Source organism: Phyllostomus hastatus, unplaced genomic scaffold (assembly GCF_019186645.2).
Source record: "Phyllostomus hastatus isolate PE091 unplaced genomic scaffold, TTU_PhHast_1.1 phas_contig_148, whole genome shotgun sequence".
NCBI lineage: Eukaryota > Metazoa > Chordata > Mammalia > Chiroptera > Phyllostomidae > Phyllostomus > Phyllostomus hastatus.
In genome coordinates this window covers 7,175,545-7,199,755 of record NW_025333607.1, presented here as the reverse complement: position 1 = coordinate 7,199,755, position 24,211 = coordinate 7,175,545, and the positions used below count along the sequence as shown (strand labels likewise).

The 24,211-nt window shown below is 46.2% G+C and overlaps 2 protein-coding genes across 2 annotated transcripts in view; both read right to left on the bottom strand.

The window, feature by feature from the left end:
* NUP133 (nucleoporin 133) overlaps positions 1-2,797 on the bottom strand; it is a 41,326-nt gene extending 38,529 nt beyond the window's left edge. Inside the window, exons 1-2 of the mRNA XM_045817741.1 lie at positions 2,531-2,797; positions 749-861 (exon numbers count right to left, since the gene is read on the bottom strand). Coding sequence (XP_045673697.1) covers positions 749-861; positions 2,531-2,712 — 295 coding nt within the window. The 5' untranslated portion in view covers positions 2,713-2,797. The remainder of the gene's footprint in view (positions 1-748; positions 862-2,530) is intronic.
* A 7,947-nt stretch (positions 2,798-10,744) lies between these two features.
* ABCB10 (ATP binding cassette subfamily B member 10) overlaps positions 10,745-24,211 on the bottom strand; it is a 30,880-nt gene continuing 17,413 nt past the window's right edge. Inside the window, exons 7-13 of the mRNA XM_045861188.1 lie at positions 23,261-23,356; positions 21,937-22,146; positions 19,124-19,203; positions 17,349-17,529; positions 14,728-14,771; positions 12,673-12,707; positions 10,745-12,215 (exon numbers count right to left, since the gene is read on the bottom strand). Coding sequence (XP_045717144.1) covers positions 11,984-12,215; positions 12,673-12,707; positions 14,728-14,771; positions 17,349-17,529; positions 19,124-19,203; positions 21,937-22,146; positions 23,261-23,356 — 878 coding nt within the window. The 3' untranslated portion in view covers positions 10,745-11,983. The remainder of the gene's footprint in view (positions 12,216-12,672; positions 12,708-14,727; positions 14,772-17,348; positions 17,530-19,123; positions 19,204-21,936; positions 22,147-23,260; positions 23,357-24,211) is intronic.

Below are 24,211 nucleotides of genomic sequence, written 5' to 3'. Positions count from 1 at the left end.
ACACACTATTTAAATAAAACAAAGTTTATTCTACATTATATGAGATGAATTCTGATCTTCAGCATTCTATTTTATTTCATTTCTTAAAAAATGCTGGTTATAAACTACTAAACTGATGTCAGTCACTACTTACAGCTTGAAAAACAACACTGCAGAAAAATCGCAAAGATCTAGAATGGAATTTTTAGTAAAAATGACTTAGGCAGGTCACTGAGGATGCTCTGAACTTTGCTCTTCAGTCACCCGGACCCTCAACCTTAACGCAGCTTTTCTGCGGCTTGTGTTCACTGCATCTTCCAAACCTCCACTCCACTCCCCTGCCTGCAGAATCTTCTAAAGGCACACCACGTAACATCACGCATTTGCGTATGGGGCCTCCGCGATGCTACACAAAATCCAGAAATGGAACAAAGACCGACTTTACAGCATTATTAAACCCAGTAACACGAGGCACTAATTTTGGGCTGTTTGTTTTTTAAGTTAAATTTCATATACTCAACTTTTGAAATTGAACTGAGTTTTGCATATGCTCTCTTACCAACCATTAAAGATTTAACTTGCCTATGCTAAAATAAACTCATTCTGTTTCTCGGATTATACTTCTCAATTAGAGTAAAAAACCACGTAGGTTACCTCTTTCTCTCCATTTGGGTAAAAATGTATCTGAGAAAGCACAACTTTCAATCTCCATGCTAGAATTAGGCTTCACTTGAATTGCTAATAGAGGCAAATGGAAAATGGCACCCACCTTTATTTAATGCTTCCATAATTGTAACAGGAAGAAATAATCCAAGCGTTTTCACGTCATAGTTCATAGCTTCAGTTACGGAGTGATGTGGCAACGTTCGCGTAGGTGTTCCTCTGAAGGAAAGAGACCACAGTCCTTCACCATAACTTAAATTTCCCATTATCCCAGTTTTCACGTATATGCTTTCACAATAAACAGAAGAGCTTCGATAAACAAGAAAATATGAAGTGGAACACAAAAACTCTGGCTAATGTATTTGGTGTAATTAAATATATTTTTCATTAAAAAAATCTGATAGGATTTAGTGAAACTTGGCTTCAGACTCTTAAACTCTAGTGTTTACATGCATGTGCCATTCACTTCAACTCTTCATAACTCTGCTTCTCTAATTGTGAAATAAAAACGTGGGACTAGATCAGTGTTTTTGAAATTGTGGATAATTTTGAGGGGTTCAATCAACATTTCTGAAAACAAAATAGAATATAAAATCAAAAAACTTTCATAAACTTTGGACTAGATTATATTTAAGCCCCCGTCACCACCAGATTTACAAGAATCTACCAGATCTGTACAATCAAGCAAGAGATTAAATGGGATGGGTGGTGAGCATCTGCCGTTACCTGGCCTTCGATACAGCAGATACAGCAGCAGAAATTATGTTTTCTTCTCAGCTCATTTTAACATTCAGAAAAACAGTGTAAAGTTACCAGTTTAAAAGTTATTCTGTTTCATATCACGTGAGGATTAAACGAGAGGACACAGAATGGTCAGGAGCTTTGTTTACCAACAGAGTATTCTAACAGGCCCTCTTAAAATGATCACCAGAAGAAGAAATAAAAACACATGAAATAAAGTACTACTTTTATTCGTTCTTTTCTCAAAGGAGAGGAAACACAACAAGATCAGCACTTTGAAGGGCACTCTTCAAACCACAAAAATCAAGGATACCATGGATTCTTTAAAAATCATTTCTCCTTTAATGTACTGCAAAATCTCACCTCAAACTAACACAAAATAATATATTGAATGTAAATTATAATTGAAAAATAAAATTACCCAATATTACCATTTTCTTGCAGGAGAAAATTCATTTTTGATAGAGGAGTTCAAAGGATACTATTCAGAAACATGTTACCCTCTCCCAAAGATCTACATTAATTTTGAAAGGGGGATTAGTGCGCCAAGTTTTTATTTGGTTACAAAACTATTCTTATCTTACTGTTGTATGAAAAGCCTTTTCCCTATTAATGTGGCTAAAAATTAGCTTCTGTACCTAAAAGCCCTTTATAATCCCAATCACCAGACATTAACGGCGGTCGGTATGCTAGGTTTTAAATGAAGAATGATTTTCCAGGGTTGGAGGTCCTCATTCCCACCTTTACTTCATATCCCGTCGTGGCATTTCGTATGAACCCTTTTGGCCTTAGAGAAACAGGCTCCGAGGAGATATTATCTATCGCCTTTACACAGATGAAGAGAGAGTCATCAGTAACTTACACCAGATCGCAGGGGAAGCAAGGGGGAGGGACGTAGCCACTGATTGAAATCCAGTTTGTTCTTCATCTCTATACAAAGGTAATTCCATGAAAAGGGCAAAGCGAAGAATCAATTAGTGAATTAAAGTGATGCTGAAATAACCCAAAAGGGAAGCAGAAGTCTGTTTTTCCAATACTTTGGCAGTCGCCTTCGCCGCCTCCGATTCCGGAGGCTTCTGGAAACACTACCCTACCGGGCCCGCCAAGGCCTGCGAGACGCCAGATCCAACCCGGGACCACCACTCACCGCGAACTCAGAGAACTACGCCGACCGACCGGAGAGAACACCACCGGGGAGCCGACTGTAGACCCCAGGGCTAGACCCTTCCTACTCGTCGCCCGCGGCGTGGAGCCCGGCCCGACCCCGCTCATCGGGCCCCTTCGGGTTCCAGGCCCCGGCGTCCGCGGAGAGGAGACGGCCGAGAACATGACGGAAAGGAAAGGATACTGAAAGCGCCTAAGCTCCGGTCGTGTGGCTGCAACACGGGCAGCGCGCGGAGCTTGAACACCCAAGGGGCGGGAGGGCGCGCTGCAAATACGTCAAAGCGCCGCGCCGCGGGGCGTGGCCAGGGCGGTGGGGCTCGGGCGACGGGCTCTTGATGATGACGTCAGTCGCAGCCGGGAACCGCCGGACTCTGCTCGCGTGAGAGTGCAGGCGTTGTCTCCGCTCCCCAGCGGCTCTACTCTCCAGTTTACTGGGAAACGGAACTGAGAGCCGGATGCTGTTCTCTACTCCGAGCCTGGGGCTGGTCCTCCAACAGCTGGCACGCGAGCCTCTCTGCGCGCTGGCTTTGCTGAGCCTCGGGATACGAAGTGTTCCCTGGTCCGGGATGAGGAGAGAGAAACTGTAAAGCTGACGCTCGTTTCACGCTTAGTGTTACCTTTGTTCTTCTCTAGGTTTGTCATGGTCCCATTCTCTCTGCACAGGTTCATTCATGCAGTTGTCGAGTCCATATTTCTAACCCAGATCTCGCTCCAGAACCGCAGGCTCGTAACAGCTCCCTGGTGGACACTTTCCACCTGAATGTCCTGTAGACTCCCAATACACTTGGCAAAAGCCGAGTTTATGTCTTTCTTTAAGACCCCTATCCTACTACCACCTCAGTTCCTTTTTGGTAAAACTGGCCAGTTGCCCAAGGCAAAAAGGAAATCTGTCCTAGAGGCATTCCTTACGCCTGCCTCCACTGTAGCTGTAACACCCTGGTATTGTGTACAATTCACGTACATCCTGAGTATCTCTGATAGATCTTACATTTGCATTCCCTCTGCCCTGCGCTCACCTTTTCTCACTTTTTTAGTCTTTAGCCTTGGTTTTTGTTTTTCCTTTTTGGTCTTCTTGCCTCTGCCTAGTCTTAGCCTTCTCAGTCCTTACCCTGTCTAGTCTTAGCCTGCTTAGCTGCTAGTTTTAGCCAACATAATGAACTAAGGTAAACCTGAAGCTGCTCTTGGGCTTGCAAACGCTCCGGCGGCTGACCATTGCCATAGAGGCTTAGCCAAGGTCCTTTGTGATTTAACTCTCGCTGGCTTTTCTGTTCCTACCGTCCACCAGCTCCACCGTGCACTCCACGTTGTGAAAAGAAAAAAAAAATCATATCCCTCCAATGCCTTTGCTCATGTTTCTTTCTCCTCAAATGCCTTCCCTTCCCTGTTGACCTCAACATCAGCTCTTACTTCAAGTGTCTCCCTCACGCATCATCTTACATTGTTGCTGCCCACTCGGTGATGACTTGCTCAGGACTATATATCCCTTTATTCTTTGCCCCCAGGGCTCTGGTGTGTAGGCTAGTTATACCTTTCTTTTTACCCTGTATAGACAGTTGTTTACATAAATCTCTCTCATGTAGCTCCTTTAAAGTGTCTTAAGAGCAGAGACAGTGGCTGTAACTGTGTGCACATCATAACATACGTAGTAACGGAGTTTCAGTAAATACAGGGTGGGGCAAACTAGGTTTACAGTTGTAGGTATGTGAAACAGTTTATTCTTGTATTATTAGTTATGTTACTTCCCTTAAGAACAACTGCAAACTTACTTTTGCCCCACCCTGTATGTGTTGAAATGAAGGAATGGTTAAGTAAACACTGCATAGCCCTGTGGGAAAACAAGTGTATGAGTTGCTGACATCTCCCCAAGGAAGCTGTTTTTTGTGTACATTAGCAGAAGGTTATATAGGCAAGCTGCTTTGCTCCTTCCCCCACCTGGGTTTTTGGCCCCACTCTGCAGCTTGTTTTTGAGCCTTGTGGTTCTTAGAGCCCTGTGCATGTCTTCCTTGTTTCATTCTTACTTGGGAGGGGCAGTGAGTTGGAGAGTAGTCATGTCCGAGAGGATATTGCTGGGATAAATGTGTTCTTGGGCTTCGTTGGACTGGTTAGTGGTTTGCCCACCACTTAGTTCTAAAAGATGCTGTCTGCCAACTCCCAAGAGCAGGAACTTCCCTGGTGTCCAGGTGTACAACTGTTGAAGGATGGTGAGTGAACAGCACTATAAAGCAGAGGTTCCCCAGACAAAGGCCCTGGAGCAGCAAAGAGCTAGGTGCATTCCAGGGGCTTTAAACAAACCCACCAACCTCCTCTCCAGAAGGAGAGGAGATCGGAGAGATTAGGAGGGGCCGGGAAGGGCCTTGTTGGCTGTCAGACAAAATCCTAGAGGAAACAGCACCCTCAAAGCTGGGTAGTGAAGGAAGTTTAGTAAAGAGATGTTAGGGACAGTGTAGCGCCCTGAGGCTCCTAACAACAGATGGACCAAGAAAGGAAGGGCCAGCAGAACCTGAGAAACAGGGCCTTCTGCCAGAGCTGTGGCCTCACATCTAGATGAGGGGAGAGGATGCTGGTGCAGCCCAGGAGGTCAGGCTCCTGGTGGTGGTGGTGGTGAGTGGGACAGAAGGTATTCAGGACATGTGCCTGGGGACAGCACGAGTCCTTCTCTGACTCCTCAGTGCTCTGCTTTTCCTAGTGGCTGCCATTTCCTTATTAGTTTGTGTGTGTGTTTGCCTTATATCTATTGTAGTTGCTTACACTAGAAATCTAGGAGAAAGGCTAGGACAGGGCAGTGGCTCTCACACTGAAGCATCACCTGCAGGGGCTTAAGCTAGGCTGTTGCGTCCTGTCCTCCGAGTGTCTGACTAGGGAGGCCTGGGTCTGAGGCTCGAGAACTTGCATTTCTGTCAAGTGCCCAGGTGTTGCGGTGCTGCCATCCCCGGACCGCTTGGTGATAATCACAGGTGTGGTTGCTGTGTGTATAGACTCAGGAATTGAATGGGACTTGCTTCAAATCCCTCCTCTGCTATCTACTATCCATGTCACCTTTTCGAGCCTCTGTTAAAGTACTAAGAGCACCCACTTGTGAGAAATAGATAATATGTGACAGATATGACTCCATTTGTGGATGCTCTAAAACACAAACAGAAAGGCAAACAAGTGGAAGAGAAGATATTTCCGGTAAAGTAATACTCTCCAAAGTGTGCGGATGCAAGCTACCCCACAGAGAACGGAAATGTGTGGAGGGCACGATGGCACTAGGCCAAAGACTAGGAACAACCAAAGCACGTGAATCGACCTCCAATTCCTACTAGTTACAGAGATGCAAACTAAACCACCCATCGGCACGGCTTGCCCACTGAACGAGCAGGAGTGTTTGAAAAAGTGGAAATAGCTCGTGCTGAAAGGCTGTGGGGAAACAGATGCCGTCTTACACACCTCCGGTAGTATCATAAATTCATGTAATCTTCCAGGAGGACAATCAGAAAACCTTATAATTTGTGGCAATTTCACTTTTTAGAAGTTTATCTGAAAGAAATCATAACAAAGAGATGTTGATAGTATTGTTGATAATAGCAAAGAATGTAGAAACTGAGACGAATGGCCAACAGTAGCCTTATAGTATGTTCACATTACAGAATGCAGTATGGTTAAAAGGAGTGCATGTACATGTGTGGAATGAATACGTACAGATGTAGGAAAATATTCTCTGTTATCATAAGAAAAGTGGGTTGTTTTAAAAAATGGCATGCCTCGTAAATGCCCATTTTTGTTTTCTAATTTTAAAATAAAGATATCTCACAAGTATAGACATGTGTATAAGTGTGGGAATCTCAAGGTGCAGATGAGCCTCCCCTCTGAACCCCCTTCCTATAAAACACAGCCTTTTCAGTTAAGGCCAAACTCCGATTTATGTGGGAGTAATCCTTGCAATGAAACGACCTCCAATCAAGAGGGGCAGGGGACCAATCAAGAACCCATTATATCCCTGGCTAGTGTGGCTATACCAGTGGGTTGGGTATTGTCCTGCAAAGCGAAAGGTCGCAGGTTTGATTCCCGCTCAGGATACATGCAGCTGATGGGTGTTTCACTCCCACTTTTGCTCTCTCCATTCCAAAAATAAATACAATCTTTTGTTTAAAAAAAAGAACTCATTGTGGAAATTGTGCATGACTAATCACTTTCAAGGCATTTACTTAATTCTCTTCCAAATGGCAATGGAACTTTTTCAGAGAATTCTAAATTCCCGTGTCATGTAAATGCCCTCCAAGCAGTGAAGAACAGGTATCGTTTTCACCGGTTCTGGAGTCAGCAAACACTCTCCATCAAGGGCCAGAAAGCAAGCATCTCTGGTTTGCAGGCTGTACCGCCCCCATTGCAGCTACTCATGAATGAGTGTGTCTCTGTATCAATAAAACTCTACTTACGGAGGTCGACATGTGAATTTCATGTAACTTTCATGTGTCATGAAGTAGTTTTTAAAAGGTACTTAAAGCTATAAAAACCACCCTCAGCTTGCAGGCCAGACGAATCAGGCCGTTTGCTGACCCAGCACTCGCTTCGTGAGGGAGACACACCGGCACCTGGCACAGGACCTAACGAGATAGGAGACGTGCAGTAAATGCTTGTTTATTTATGTTTGATCTATTGATGTTGAGAGAGCTCAGTTGTCCCGCTCAGTTATGCACTCACTGGCTGGTTCTTGCACAGCCAGGGCTGATACACGGTTACTCAGTGAGCTGAGGGGGCGGAGCTAACCTGGAAAATACCGCGATGTTTCCGATGTAACAACACATGTAACAAAACCCCTAAAGGAACACTGATAATGTAGTTTCACATGCTCATTTCATTCATCTACTTCATGTTTTGTAATGTTTACACTTGTTTTTATTTATTTTCTAACAACTTTGCCATTTTTATGGAATAAAATGGACTTCTCAAAATGGAGCTCTACTTTATAAAAGTGCATTACAAGGGTGTGGCCTTAATGGTTTAACCTGTGGTTATTTCTAGAGAACCAGTCAGGTCCAAGGTCACAAACCTTGCACAGAAAGGTAAGCCTGAGAGGGTGGTCAGCAAAATGCTAAGCTCATGATGTGAAATTTTATCTTCACATGTAGGGTTTCAGATGATTTAGGTTTTCTTTTTTTTGCTTATTTCCTCAATTGCTTATGTGAACATGCATGTGCTTCCATGGCTTCCCATGCCCTCTCTCTAAACATGAGTAAATAAAAGGTTAAAAAAACACAACATGCTACTATGCAAAGACTGGGTCAAAGGAGAACTAAAAGATTAAAAGATACAGAGAGGCAAATGAGAATGACAATATGAAACATCAAAATTTGAGAGATGCAGCAAAAGTGGTAAGAAGGAAGTTTAGAGAATGACAGACTTACCTCAAGAAATAAGAAAAATCTCAAATAACCTAACATTTCACCATGAAGAAATAAAAAAAAGAACAAAGCCCCAAATCAGTAGAAGGAAGGGAATAATAAAAACTAGAGCAGATTTAAGTGAAATAGAGAACAAAAAGACAATAGAGAAATTAATGCAATAAAGAGCTGGTTCTTTGAAAAGAATAATAAAATTGACAAACCTTTGGCTAGACTCACTGAAGAAAAAGAAAAGATTCAAACAAAATCAGAAGTGAAAGAGAAGTTACAATGGACAATGCAGAACTACAAAGGACTACACAAGAATCCTATGAAAGGCTACATGTCTTCAAGTTTGATAACCTAGCAGAAATGGACATGTTCTTAGAAGTCTATAACCTTCCTAGACTGAACCATGAAGAACTGGAAAATCTAAATAGACTGGTCAAAAGTAAGGAAATTGAAACAGTCATCAAACAAGTAAAAGTCCAGGAACAGATAGTTTCACTAGTGAATTCTATGAAACATTCCAAGAAGATTTGATGCCCATCCTTCTCAAACTCTTCCAAAAAACTGAAGAAGAGGCAATACTTCCTAACTCATTTTATGAGGCCAACATAACCCTGATACCAAAACCTGGCAAAGACAACACAAAAACAAGATTACAGACCCGTGTCTCTGATGAATGCAGATGCAAAACCCTAAACAAAACACTGGCATATCGAATATAATACATTAAAAAAATAAAATGGGGTTCATTCCACGTGCATAAGAATGGTTCAACATATGCAAATTGATCAATGTGATATATACCACATTAACAAAATAAAGGAAAAATCATATCACTTTAGCAGATGCAGAAAAATTATTTGACAAGATACAACATCCATTCATGATTAAAACAATAAATGGATATAGGAGGAAAGTCCTTCAACATGATAAAGGCCACATATGACAAACCCTCAGCCGGTATCATACTCAATGGCGAAAACCTGAACACTTTTCCTCCAAGCTCAGGAGCAAGACAGGGGTGCCCATTCTCACCACTGTTATTCAACACAGTGCTGAAGTCCTAGCCAGAGAAGTCAGGTGGGAGAAAGGCACCCACACTGGGAATGAAGAGGTAAAACTGTCACTTTTTGCTCTAGAAGACATGATTTTTTATAATTACAAATATTGAATTCTTTCTTAAAAATTTTTTTCAATGACACTTTACATCTAATATTTTGTATTAGTTTCAGATGTATGACATGGTTCTTTACATAGAAAACTAAAGACTCCACCAAAAATAAAACTATTAGGAACAATAAGCAAATGCAGTAAGGTTGCAGGATAGGAAATCAATGTACATAGTCTGTTGCTTTCCGGTATACTAACAACAGAAAACATTAGGGAAAAAATGAAACAATTCCATTTGCAATGGCAACAAAAATAACAAAATACCTGGGAATAAACTTAACAAAAATGTAGAGGACCTATATACTGGAAACTATAAGACATTGTTGAAAGAAGTGCAGAAGACACAAAGAAATGGAAAGATATTCTGTGTTCATGGATTGTAAAATTGAACATAGTTAAAATGGCCACATTACCTAAAGCGATATACAGATTTGATGCAATCCCCAATCAAAATCCCAATGGCATTTTTCAAAGAAATAGAACAAAAAACCCATCAAATTTGTATGGAACCACAAAGACCCGCATCAGCTAAAGCAATCCTGAAAAAGACAAAAGAAGCCAGAGGTATCACACTCCCTGACTTTGAATTAACTACAAAGCTACAATAATAAAAAACAGTACAGTATTGGCAGAAAAACAAACACACAGTCCAAAAGAACAGAATTGAGAGCCCAGAAATAAACACACATATATATGGGCAGCTAATTTTTGACAAAGGAGCCAAAAATACACAATAGAGAAAAGAAAGGGTCTTTAATAAATGGTGCTGGTAAAACTGGAAAGCTACATGCAAAGGAAGAAAACTAGACTATTTGATATCATAAACAAAAATTAACTCAAAGTAGATTAAAGCTGTAAATATAAGACCTGGAACAATAAGAGTACATAGAAGAAAACATAGGTTCTAAACTTATGAACCTTGGTCTCAGAGAGAATTTTATGAACTTGAAATTGAAGGCAAGGGAAATAAAAGCAAAAATAAATTAACAGGACTACATCAAACTAAAAAGCTTCTGCACAACAAAAGATACCATTAACCAAAGAAAAATTCAACAAATGGAATAGGAAAAGATATTTGCAAATAAAACCTCCAATAGCAGGCTAATATCCAATACATATAAATAACTCATGCAATTTTAACAAAAACAAAAATGGGCAGAGGACCTGAACAGTTTCCACAAGAATGGATACAAATAGGCAAAAGATATATATGAAAAAGATGCTCAATTTCACTATCTATAAGAGAAATAAAATTAAAAGCACAATGAGATGCCACCTCATATCTGGTAAAATGGTTTTTATCAGGAAGACGAGAAATAAGTGTTGGAGAGGGTGAGGTGAAAAATGAACTCTCATTCGCTGTTGGTGGGAATGTAAACTGGTACAGACACTTGATGCAAAAAGATGAACATACAAACTCATAGACACAGGCCACAGAAGGGTGGTTACTAGGAGCAAAGTGGGGGTGAGGGGAAGGGGAGGGGCGTCGATTTATGGTGACGGGGGAGACGAGCTTTGGACGGGGAACACACAATGCGGTGCACGGGTGAGGTGTCACAGAATTGCACCCTTTGGACGCACACAATGCTGTGAATCGGTGTCACCCCCGTAAACTTAACAAAGAGTAGAAAAAAACAGAAAGGAAATGACACGGATGAAGTTCACTATAAATTTTAATCCACAATATAAATGATACTTAAAGACACACTGAACATCTCATATTAGAAAATAAAATATAATCATATTCAATGGCACGTGGAGATTTCCTTCAGCTCCAGCTTTCCGTTCGCTCTCTGTGAAGCACATTGTAATAGCGAACTGCTTAGGGACCACACGTAAACTTTGTTAAAATGATTGTCACAGACGTACTGTTCACTTGTTCAAAAACCACAGTTCCTCTATTCATTGTATTCATCAGTAAATCCCCTCATGTAGAATGAAATATATTACTCCGTGCTTATCATGAAATAGTGGTTTCTTCTTCCAGTGTAACCAGGCAACGAATGATTACTTAGAACAGAAGCAGACTTCCGTTTTAGATGAGATCGGACGTGTTCAGGGTGGTATGGCTGTAGAGAGAAAACTCCCATTTTAATGGTATCGACAGTCAGTTCTCACGCCTGGCGCCATCAGCGTGGAGAGAGCACTCCTGGAGGCAACAGCGAATCCACAGCACCGACAGGAAGCGTGCCCGACTAGTGGCTGTCAGCGTTGCTTTAGGAATTCTGAGGCATTTAGGGCCACGTGCCAAAAATGTTAAAAATCACACACACCCAAACACAGTCTCACCCCAGAGGGACACGCACCCCTAAACTCTCACACGTCTGCAGACACAGGAAATGGAAAATACAAATGCTCCCTTTCTGTACATGTAACACTCGGGTGTGCTTCATGGGAGCATGAGGAGAAAAGAAACGATTCGATTTTCATCTTCGATGACACTGCCTAGTGACATATGACCCGAAGCTGGTAGAATACTACCAAGAGAATTACACAGTGATTGGCAAACCGGCCTAAAATAATTAGGCTTTTTGTTTATAATTCCCTTTTAAAAGTTGTCATTTGACAATTACTTCCATCTATAACAGCAGGTAAAAAAATGAGGTGCCATGCTATATTAAAATATCCCAAGATAAAAGAAAGTACAAAACTTGAAAATAACTTCAGTGCTATAGACACTTAGAAAGTTATAATTATTAAAACTCTGAGTAAAAAGGTCTTGAGAACAGGTACATCTCAAAATCATAGTTTATATACTTTGGGAAAAAATAGGTATATTTCAAATAACTTGAAGTATGATTTACAGATTCCACACCATCTCTTAAGTTTTTTTTCCTCTGCAGTGCTATTTTACTTTAAAGTTTCTCATATTCACTTTACCAGTAATTGCTTCTTTATGCTGAAATGAAACTCTGTTTGTTCACTAGTTTTCTATATAACCCGTCTGGCTTTGAAAGCAGTTCTTGATGTTTCCCACATTCGACGATTTTCCCCTGGTCCAGAACAGCTACCATGTTCGCATTCTTGATGGTCGACAGACGATGGGCAATGATCAGCACCGTTCTTCCCTCCATCAGTCGATCGAGAGCTTCCTGGACAAGGTACTCGTTCTCAGCGTCCAGCGCACTTAAACAGGAGAACACGTGAGAAAGCAAAGATGTCAGCGCCATGCACACTGTGCACCCACGCATTCCCTGTTACACACACACAGAATTCTCCCTGTGATCGGAAGTGTAACTGCTTGGGTCTGCCACCTATATTTTATACTATAAAGATGCTATTAGAGAAGGAGCTGGGACTCTAGAGTTCCATAGAAATACTGTCACACAAGTAGGAAAAAATCTGCGCAGTAGCTGATTACAGTGACGAGGGGTTCATCGCAAACGTGTCTGGATTGGAGCCAGGACACTCAGCTCAGGGCTCAGCCTCCCAACTGTCATTATTAATTCAGACTCAGTCCCTTTGAAAAGTAGAGGGAAAAGGACATTTTCAGCCATAACACTGTGAAGCACAGAAGAACAGTTTGTTGGTAAAGGAAGGATTTTGTTTAATACAAGTACATATAATATTAAGATATCCTCACCTGGTTGCTTCATCTAGAAGAAGAATTTTGGGATTCTGCAGAAGGAAAAACATTAAAAAACAACATAATTTTATTAGAAAAACACAAATTCTCAGTAATTAAAATAAATGAAGTACTGTATATGATACAACATGAATGAACCTTGAAAACACTCTGTTAAGCGAATCAGCCAGACACAAAATGCTACACACTGTCTGACTCCATAGGAAGTGTCCAGGGCAGGCCCGTGGACAGAGACGCAAAGCAGACCGGTGGTCCCCTGGGCCGGGGTGAGTGGGGGAACAAGCGGGGTGGGGGGTGGGGGAGGGTGAGTGACTGCTACAGGGTGTGGCGTCTCTTCAGGGTGATGAGAATGTTCTCAACTTGCTGATGGTGATGGATACGCTAAGACCCATTGAACTGCACCCTTTTAGCGGGTGCATTGTATAGTTTGTGAGTCGTATCACAGTCAGCTGTTACAAGAAAAGAAAGCCGTAAGTGTCTGAGGAAAGCGGGTAAGTGACAGAGTTAGAGAGGACTTGAAATCACGGTCACAGAGGTCAGTGGACTGGGTCTTGGTCCCAGTGCGGCTCCGTCCTGCCGGCCACCCACCAGCGTGAGGTGGGGATCTCAGGTGAGTGAGCGGAGTCTTGACTCTCAAGGCCCTGCTTATAATTTAGTTAGGAGTGTTGCATAAAACGGGAAAAATAAGAGTAAGCCGATGTATATAATACATTAAATTCTAGTTTTGCCTAGGAGTTTGTCACAAGAAGTGAAAACACGTCCACAGAAAACTGCTCCACCATTCATTCACAGCAGCGTTATTCATTCACAACGGCCCCAAACCGGAAGCAGCCCAAATGTTCGCCGGCCGCTGAATGGATGAACTGGCCTCGGGGGAGCCACACAGAGGACGGCTGCCCGGCGGTGGGAAGGGGTGGAGCTCCCACACGGGCTACAGCACGGAGGAACCTGTGCTGGTGAAAGAGGCGAGATGCAGCAGACCACACCTCATCATCTGAGTCCGTTCATTCGAAATGTGCAGAAAGGCAGGTCCAGACAGAAAGCAGGTCGGCAGTGGGCTGGGGCTGGGGCTGGGAATGGGGAAAGGCTACAGATGGGTCCCAGGGGTCCTTTTTAGGGCGATAGAAATAGAAATAGAAAGAGGAGGAGGAAGAGGAGAAGAAGAAGAATGTTCTTTTTCAGTTTTGATTGTGTGATGGTTCAATAACTGTAAATTTACTAAAATCCACTGAAAGTGCATTTAAAATTGGTGAGCTTTCTAGTATGCAAGTTACACTTTGATAAAGCCTTTTTTCCTTTTTTTTTAAAGGATTCATTTATTTTTCGAGAGAGGGGAAGGGAGGGAGAGAAACACTGATATGTGAGAGACAGATAGATCGGTTGCCTCCTGCACACCTCCAACTGGGGACCTTCCCTGCAACCCAGGCCTGTGCCCTGACTGGGAATTGAACCAGTGGCCTTTCAGTGAAGTTTGCAGGATGGTGCTCAATCCACTGAGCCACACCAGCCAGGGCTTTTTTTTTTTCCTTTGAAAAATCATCTATAAATCTGAGGAGAGTAGTTAAATAACAAAGGGGAAAACTATCATTTCCTAAAAATACAATGCCTGACTTTCAGCTAAAATGGCTTTTCCCTCTCCCCTTAGAAGTCTTGCACAAGCATTTTTAGTCTGTACTACTCGGTTGAGCGGTGGATAACGGATGATACAAGCGAGCACACTTGCGCTGTTTGGACGTTGTGATGTCATCACTGGTTCCCTAGTTGGACCACGTGCTTCTTGATGGAACGCCTGTGTGTGAAACTTCTCTCCCTCTGCCAACACCGGTGCAGTGCCGGCCTCCTAATGCCCAAGAAGTGCACGTTAAATTTGGACAGCATGCACTCAGTGGAGGTTCCCACTCATCTTTCACCAGAACTGTCAACCACATATCTCTCCTCCCCCTCAAAAAGAAAACAAACAAAGAAAGAAAGAAAGAAAGAAAAAGAAAAGAGAAAAAGAGTACATCACAAATTACAGTGACGAAAGCCCCAGCCAGGGGGCGCCAGGCTTACCTTCAGCAGAGCACGCGCGATCGCAATCCGCTGTTTCTGCCCACCTGACAAAGACAGTGTTTTTTTTAAAAAATTGAAAGCTTTCACAAAAACTCTTGATAATAGGCTTTTCTAATAAGCCACGCAGCAACTTGAAGGTCACTTCTTCCAGTTAGTCATAGCTGAGACAGATGGCAGGACAGAAACCTGTTTTTAAATATGCTCTCTCCTCATTAACCTCAAAATTAATAACATCAATTATTAGCATAGCTGACATTAATGGAGGTGTTGCTATGTACCAGGCATTTTCTTAATGCATTACACATACCATCTCACTCAGTCTTCAAAAACCCCACGAAGTAGGTCCTATCACTACTCCCTTTTTACGCCCGATGAACAACAGAGGCGCCAGACAACTGGCCCGAGGTCTCACGGTTGGTTGGTACGCGGCAGAGCTGAGGTCTGGACCTGCAGAGTGCAGGGCTACACTCTTAACCACTACACACCTGCCTCCCTAATAGAACACCCAACATTGCCAGGAAAACAGACACTCGGGCGGTTACCCGGAGGCTTCTGAATGGCAGGTGCGACAGGCAGGAGCACCGGGCATCCCACTGCTTCCTGGGAGCGCGGCTCCCGAGACCTTCCTCAGTCAGGCTGCTCCCTCCTCTTCCCGGCCCGGGGAAGAACTGGTGCACACTTGGTGGTTTGTGTGTGCACACGAAACTGACGGGTGCACACAGAGTGAGCCTCGCTACTCCTCCCTGCTTTTCAAAACTCACACTCTACTGAAAGCAAGGGAACCAAAGCGGGGGTGGGAATGGGGAAAGTGTAGACAGGAGGAGAAAGTGAGGAGCAAGTCTGCCATGACTCCCCTTCCTCATCTTTGTGTCAAGGAGTCACCCTGTCTCCTTTCCCCCAGGGGAACCAGGAAGTTCCCGAGAGCAATACTCAGGACTCACTCCTCCCAACTTGTTTCATTATAGAAAACTCAGTTTCACTTTTGGTGATGAAAACAATCTTTTTTGGTTGATTTTATTGGGTGAAAATACTTACTAATAGGAATTGCTGGACATGACAGCGTTTCATCTAAAAGATCACCATTTACAGCTGCAATGCGTGGTGCTGCTGAAGGCTGACCTCAGCCAGGGAGCCTGCGCTCACCTAGCGGCAGCGGGGAAGCCCTCGCTTCCCAACCTCCCGGACTGGGGAGGGCGTGTCAGCGTCCCAAGGCAGGTCAGTCTGCGGAGGGCTCAGAGGAACACCAGTGCCAGTTAGTGTGCTGGGAATCTATTGCTAAGTGCCCCTTCTTTCTCCCAGAAAGCCAGCAAGGACTGGAACCTTTGGTTATTCCACTCAGAAATGGAGCTCGAGAATCCTGGCAGAGGGAAGGCCATGTGGAGTCTGCTCCAAGGCAGAAGGTGCCGTGGCATGGAGCAGAGCACAGGTCGCTCCCAGCCGCGCTCCTCGATGTTCAATGATGCCACCACGAGCGGCCCGAGCGGGTTCTCTTCTGGGGACGTGTTTCAGAGACGCGGTCACAGTTCACGCCACACAGCAACGTGTAACTCTACTCCTGGAACTTCCCCCATCTAAAAACACATTTTTCATCTATTGCCTACAGTTTTTACAAAGCCACACACAACGAACTTAAAACACTTGGTGTTAAATTTTGGGTGTTCAACACTTCAAGGAAGAAGTTCAATGTTGAAAAGAGCCATTGCTCTTGTCCGTCCACCCCCCTTACCCCCCGCAGCCTCGCTCTGATGTGGAGGGGCCCATCCCTGCTGGGACCCCACCGCCTGGAGAGCTCGCTGTCGTGAAAGGGGGCACATGGCAATGTCTGTGATGAAAACAAAACCTGCATTTAGCCAGCTGAAAATGTATTTCCCTCTCAGCCCTACTCTTCACCCCACTCCTGGACTCTGAAGCAATAGAAAACAAGTTTTCTTTGTCCCTCCTGAGGGCCTGGCGCCCATAAGGTAACACACCCCATCAGACTTGCTGCACCCACCGGGAAGGCGGCTGCGCCCGGCACTGGGCCCGCAAACCGCATGCTGGGCGCCAGGTCTGAGCCAGGACCTGCTCATGCGCAGCCCTCAAGCTGAGCGTGGCTCGTACATTTTACTCGGTTGTTTAAAGAGCAACAGAGAGGAACACTGTGTTCAGAGGCCACACGTGACCCATAAAACCTAAAATATTTATTCGCTCTCTGGCCCTCTCTTGGAAAAGTCTGTCGACCCCTGGCCTAACGTGTACAGTGAAACCTGGGGAGTAAAGAACTCTTCAAGTTCAATTCTGTGGCTGAGTCAGTCTCTGCCGCCCTAAGCAAACGGCCCGGCCACCCGGCATCTCTTCTCAGACGAGGATAAAAGCTGCTGCGGTGGCCGGGCTCCGCCACAGCGGGACATTCCCACAACGTGCAGCGGGACATTCGGTGGGAACTCGGGCGCATCTCTGGGGTGGAAACCGAAGGAAGCTGAGGGGCTGTCCGCGGGAGCAAGAGATTTTTATAAGCTGGAAAGTCCGATTTCATGACCTCGAAGGACAAAACCCTCGCTGAAAAGTGAAACTGCCACGGGAATGTTCGGAGACGCCTGCGGCGCAGAGAGGTTTGGCTGCGACGCGGGAGCGACGGGTACCTGAGAGCAGGACGCCCTTCTCTCCGACCACAGTGCCGAACCCCTGGGGGAAGTCCCGGATGAACGCCGCCGCGTTGGCCACTTCGGCCACTCTCTCCACCTGCTCCGCCGTCACCGCGGAGGGGTCGTCTGCGCCGTAGGCAATGTTCTCAGCAATTGAGCAAGAAAACAAAATTGGTTCCTACAAATTGGAAATAAAGCGTTTATCGCAAACTTGAAAACAAACATCACACCTGTCTAGCAAACACAGTGGAGCTCAGTAGGGTAATTATATCTAAGAAAGTGTTACATTGCTCCAAAAAGTGCATGCCAGTTTCTTTTCTTTTTCTTTTTTAAATTTTACTTTTAGACAGAAGGGAAGGGAGGGAGGAAGGGAGAGAAACATCAATGTGTGGTTGCCTCTCACGTGCCCCCACCGGGGACCTGGCCCACAACCCAGGCATATGCCCTGACCAGGAATCAAACTGGCAACCCTTTGGTTTGCAGGCCGGCACTCCATCCACTGAGCCACACCAGCCAGGGCCATGCCAGTTTCTATGTTCTATTTCTTCACTCTTCATAAATTCACCCAATAGATTAAAAATTCATGTATTATTGTAAATAGGACTGACTTTGTCACCTGTGGTTCTCACCATACTATTGGAAACGAGATCCCACAGCAGATGTCTGCACAGTGCCTGGCACACAGTAGGCACCTTGTAAATGCAAGCTCCCTTTCCTTGGGAATTGTAAGGCACTGGAAGACCACAAGCCCATCTGTATTTCCCAGCGGCCTGCTTCCCACGGAGGACATTACTTTTTGCAATATACACACCCCAGATGGGAACATGACATTTTGACAGAACTCTGTGGAATGATCCCCCAAAGCAAATAAACTTCCAGCTTCTTCTCTCCAGCCCATAAACGATACGCACCGCTGGAATCCTTACACTACTGAGCGTGCCCTGTCACTGCCCCACCTGCCCCCACCTTGGCGGAAGGGCTAAGGGTCAGGTCTGGGGGGAGCTCGTCAGAAGCAGAGGCTCAGGCTGGTCTGCTGTGCGCACAGCCTGGTGATGGAAACACAAGTGCTGTGTCAAATCTCCCTGCACCGAGGGGTCTCATGAAAACAGCCTCGGCAAAGTGACCCCATCCCATTGACATGCTGCCTTGAAGACTGCAGCCTCTTGGCAAGGGGACCCTGTTTTTTTGCTAAAACCCATTATGCTCAATAGTAGACTATGGGGGCTAATAAGAACAGGAATCGGGGAAGAGTCAGCAGAAGCTAAGAAGTTAGCTTTTCTCCCCTTCTTCTAGACTATCTGTATTACAAATTCATGTCAGTGCCAGCTTTTGATAAAAAGGCAATGCTTCACTTGGACAAGTGTTGTTTTTTTTAAGTGGGTTTTCTTTCTTTATTTAAGATTTTATTTATTTATTTTTAGAGAGGGAAGCGGGGGAGAAAGAGAGAGAGAGAGAGAAACACCAATGTGCGGTTGCTGGGGGCTGTGGCCTCCAACCCAGGCATGTGCCCTGACTGGGAATCGAACCTGTGATGCTTTGGTTCTCAACCTGCGCTCAACCCACTGAGCTATGCCAGCCAGGGCTGGACAAGTGTTTAAGGTCTCAAGGAAGCAGCAGTATTTACAGACCAGGCAATCTGCCATGGGAGACTGGTTTCATACACCTGGAAAACTTCCACTCTTTCTCTTTTGAGAGATTCTAGGCCAAGCAAAACAAATGACAAAAGCAGTTTTAAGAGAAAGTACAATGAAAACAAACCCCACTCCTCTTACCTGATTCACGGCCCCAATCTTGGACCTCAGCCAGACTGGATTTAGCTGACGGATGTCGTGGCCATCGAGACTGACCGTTCCTTGTGGAGAGGGAAGGAGAGTCACGGAGCGTCCTGACTAATGCATCACAGGGCCAGGGACTAACGTAAACACAGAGCATCTGGTGGGAAAATGCCAGGCTCAGCTTTCAAAAGACTGAAAGTGTGCTCAGAGCCTCCAAACAGAACCTAAACCGGCGTACGGCGCGGACTCTCAGAGCAAACAGGGCCTTTCTGGGTAGCCCACACCTGCTGGCCCTGCAGGGGTGGCTGGCCAGCCCAGGGGTGTGGGGGGGGCTCATCCATCCCACTCGCCTTCCTGCAGAGGCTGCAGGGCTTCCTGCAGTGACGCAGGGCTGCACAGGAAGAGGCGCCTGTGCAGAGCTCTGATTCGGGCAAGATGTAGGCGGGAGAGGTGCAAGCTGTGAGGTGTGCACTTGCACAAACACTAGCAGAGGTGGCAGAGCTCTGCAGCTGGCACCCAGGACGGTGGCTGCCTCATTCTGCAGCTTCCTGACCGTGTCACCACCAGCAGCTGCCTTGGAGGCCTGCCTCTGCGGTGACTCTCTGGGAAGCGGACTGGAAGTTCAACTCTGCCTGTGGTTTCTGAGCTCTTTCATTATTACTCCTTCGACTACCCCTTCCCGCACTAAGTCAGCTGGAGCAGAGTCTGTCATCTGAAACGAAGAACCTGATGGCTACTGTGGCCGTGTCTGAACATTGAGACAAAACGCTGGCCTCAGAGAACAGGACTAAATTCTGCACATCGTGGGACTCGATGATGCCGGGCGACGACAGGGGCTCGCATGAGAAATGCCGTTGCTTCTCAGTGAGCAGTGGCGGTCGTACAGCCAGCGGTCAACTTTCCCAAGCTGGCGAAGCCTGAGGCCTTCCACTTTAAACATGCCAGCGCTCCACAGGCCCCGAAGCGGAGAGACTAGAGAATCAGCATTTGGACTTACATAACCTAACTAGGATTTCTCTGAACTCAGAACTGGTAGCAAGTAGAGAGTCAGCCAGACCGGGACCCCAGAGGCAAACAGCGCCGTGACACCCTTTGCACACAGCTGGTGACTCTGTGGTTCAGGCTCTGTGCGTCGGAACACGTGCCTGGCACAGAACCAGCTCTCACAGTGTTTTAAACAAAACACACAGGTAAGCGGACCACAAGACATACTCTTTTTAAATTCATGATCTGATTTTTACTAGCAGTTGTCTTCTCTTGCTGAAAACCATCATTGTTTTCTCAACCCAGAATGAAATCAGTGTATACAGAATGTCTGCTCCAGGATCCGATAAGGATATAAACCTTGTAACTATGTGTGGTGATGGATGTAAACTTGACGTGTTGTGAGCATTTTGCAACATACACAATTACCAAATCATAATGTCCTACACCTGAAATATGTTATGTCAATTGTATCACAATAAATAGGATACAAAGAAGTAAAACAATGTGTTCCTTGCTCTAAAAGATGCTATAATCTGGCTAAACATCAAATAAAAACCATTAAAAAAATCCCTACTTTCTCAAGAGGCTCTCGTGGAGCATGGCAGAGAAGGGAATTGTTGGGAGTCGCCCTGCCTGGTTTCAGAAGCTGTGACCCCCCCCCCCCCAATGGCTAAGGCTGAGTGAGAGACCTGGGGACCACAAGCCACTTAGGGGACAAAGCTTATCTTCCTTGTAGGGGTACCGCCTCTGCCCCCTTTCTCTTCACCCTGCTTGGCCCCAGGCAGATGACTGGTTAGCCAATGATGGGTAAGATTCCTCAAAGGGAGGGACAACCTAAGACAGGCCTGGTCTCAAAGGGGCCCTTAGGGAAGGACTTGGGGGGCTATAGCAAAAGGGGGTGATGGACCCTCGCCCCTCGGCTCTGACAGAGCCTGAGTCCTCATTCTGTCTGCAAGAAGTCTCCTAATCTCTTGGCTGCCTTACTTCCCCTGCCTGACTTAAGCCTGAAACAATGCCGGAGCTGGGTGCCGCCCTGTGCGGGAAAGGGCAGGTTCCCCAGGGTGATCAAGACTGAAAAACAATGCATAAAATCCTGTGAAGCCTGCTTTGCTAATACCCTCAATTTAAATGATAAGGGTCCAAGCAAGAAGTGAGTGTGTTCCCCAAAGTTTTATGGCCCTTTAACTGACCTTGACTCAGAATAAGCCTTCGGAGTTCTTTGGATGTTATCTATTGTTTAATCATTTCTGCCTGACAGTGACTGATGAGCTTTACATATCCACCCTGTATTCCTGTGAAAATTGAACCTGATAAAAGCCTGTTGAGACAGAGTCAGGGCACTCTCCCCTTGAGAGAGTGGCTGGGCTGTCCCTTTTCCTCCACAGGACTCGGTAGTCCATGTGAACTTGTCTCCTCTCATCCACAATGCCTCGGGCACTGCGGGCCGGTGTCCGCCGCCTCAGAGGATCACTGAGCAACAAATCTGTTTGCTCGGGAACCTCCGAGCTTCCGGGGAGCTCCCCAGGGCCCCGGACTCCGTCTGTCGGAGGGCCTAGGGTGCAGGAGGAGGAGGAGGAAGAGTGGCGGCAGTCACTCAGGACTTGAATCTGACTGACACACACAAGACGCCTGGAGGGCCTTCTCTGGGAGCTGCCACCACCCTACAAGGGGCACCTGTGTCGAAGGGACTCCTTTCCCGGAAACGAAGCCTCTGGCACTGGGAACTCTCGCACACAAACTTTCCCACTGCCTGACCCTTCTTCGGGGCGCAGGAGAGAAAAGGGCTCGGACAGCCCTCTCGCCCCACCGTGTGGCAGACTCACCAGACACGGGGTCGTACAGCCGCAGCAGCAGGGAGAGCACCGTTGACTTGCCGGAACCACTGGGGCCGACCAGCGCGGTGACGGACCCTGACGGGATAGAGAGGCTGAAGTCCTGGAAGATGGGCACCTCTGGGCGGGCTGGGTAGGTGAAATGCACATTCTTAAACTCCAAAGTCCCCTGGAAGCTTTTCTCGTTCAAGGTGAGTCCCTCTGAAACACAAGAGGGAATACTACTAATTACTCATCGCAAAGACCAGAGTCACAGCTGACCTCTGTTCCCACCCGTCTGACTGCAGGTGACGCCCCACGTCGGCTGGCCCCGGTGTCAGCACTCTTGCTGGGCGGGTCAGGAAGAGGCCTCCGTCTGAGGCGCACCCTGAGCCTGCTCCTGCAGGCACACTGTCCGAGGCGCTACGCATGCGCTGCCCTGTTTCATTCCCACAGCCCTGAGCAGTAGGAATGACTGTCCCGGCTCCATGGACTGGACACTGCAGCCCAGAGACAACGACCTGCCCGAGCCACCGAGTCCTGGGGCCGGTGTCCACCCCCCTGTGCTGCTGCCTCTGTGGCTTGCTCGCCCCAGGGCCGATCCCACCAACTCTCCGTCAGTGCTTTGAGAGAATGTTGATATGCACGTGGGCACTGCACGACAGCCAAGGAGCCAGGCGGGGGGGCGGGGGGGGGGCGGTCAGGGGTCTATGCTGTCCTGGTATCACCCTGAGCTTACTTCCTCCGGCCCACGATCCTGGAGAATGCCGGGTGTTCACTAACGTCCCAGGAGCCGTGAGGCCTGGGGAGTGGGTACTGCTCACAGCCTCTTCTCCCCCACGCTGGCTTCCAGGGAAGCAGCCGATGGAGGAGACGGCTCTAGACGAGACCATTAGTATCAGCACTCCCCACCCCATGTCCAAAAGCCAAGACATTCGAGGGTTTTATACGTGAGATGCCTCTTCCTTCTCTTCGGTCCCCCACACAAACATCGAAGTCACTAAGGGAACAAATCTGGTGGACTGTCCAGGGCCCTTCCTCCGGGCACACCTGGGCTGCCATCCTGCTGTCTGTGGTGACCAGTCACCTGCAGGGAAGTGAACAGTGGGTGGCAACCCAGCGGTCAGCCCTGCGCTTGCAGGGGCATCCCCGGGCCGGCCAGCAGCTGTCCTTCCTCGCCTCCCGCCCGCCCCTCTGATGACTCTTTCCTGCCACTGGCGGGGGTGACGTCCTTGTGAGGCCCGTCCTTCCCATGCAGGGCAGGAGGCTGGCCCAACTGTCCGAAGCCACATTAGTTAAATCCCAGCGCAAAGGGACGAACGCACTGCAGACCCACCGTTGAAAGGAAGCTCAGGCTTTCTCTCGAGGAGCTCCCAGAGGCGTCCCCCGGCGCCCAGTCCTTTCATCAGCTCCGAGTAGAAAGAGCTCAGACCTGAGGAGGGGAAGCTGAGATCCATCACTGGTGCCAGGAAACAGCTGCTACTCCTCTACTGCCGGCCGGGACGGGTAACGACTTGCTTGCAACATAAAACCTGTTACTTTCAAAACAGGATTGGAGGCAGCTACCTGGAAGCCGTGTTCAGAATTCCCTGTCTCTTACCCTTGTCTTCTTTCAGCTTCTACTCCTCCAATTTCATTGATTTCTAATGAGGACTTAATGGCTGATCAGGAGATTTACACATACATACAGCCATAGTAATTGGCCGCTGAATTAAAGTCCCAGTGTTATGCAGGAGATCCTACCTAGTCGAAAACAGCAATATAAATGAAATATGATGCTTATCCTATGCTTAAAAGGAAAATGCAATGTCCCAATACTCACTTTAAATTCATATCCACAAAAACCAAACCTCCCTTTTGGGCACTCAAACATTCAACTTCTCCTAGGCCAGAAACCTGAACGGGAATCTGGAAATGTTAAATATTCTAAGCATCTCTTCTCAAAGCCTCGTTCATCACATTCGGTGGGTCGTCTTTTGTTTTATTGATGGTCTCCTTCACTGTGCAGAAACTTTTTAGTCTGATGTAGTCCTATTGACTTTTTCTTTTCTTTCCTTTGTCCTGGGAGACACAGCCCCCAAAATATTGCTAAGACTGATGTTTTCTGTCCATGATTTCTTCTAGGAGTTTCATGGTTTCTGTTCTAACATTTAAGTCTTTAATATATTTTATTTTTGTACAATATATGATGTAAGAAAGTGATCCACTTTTAAAATCTTTTTTGCATATATGTACTCTGTTTTCCCAACACCATTTACTGAAGAGACTGTCACTTCCCCATTGTTTA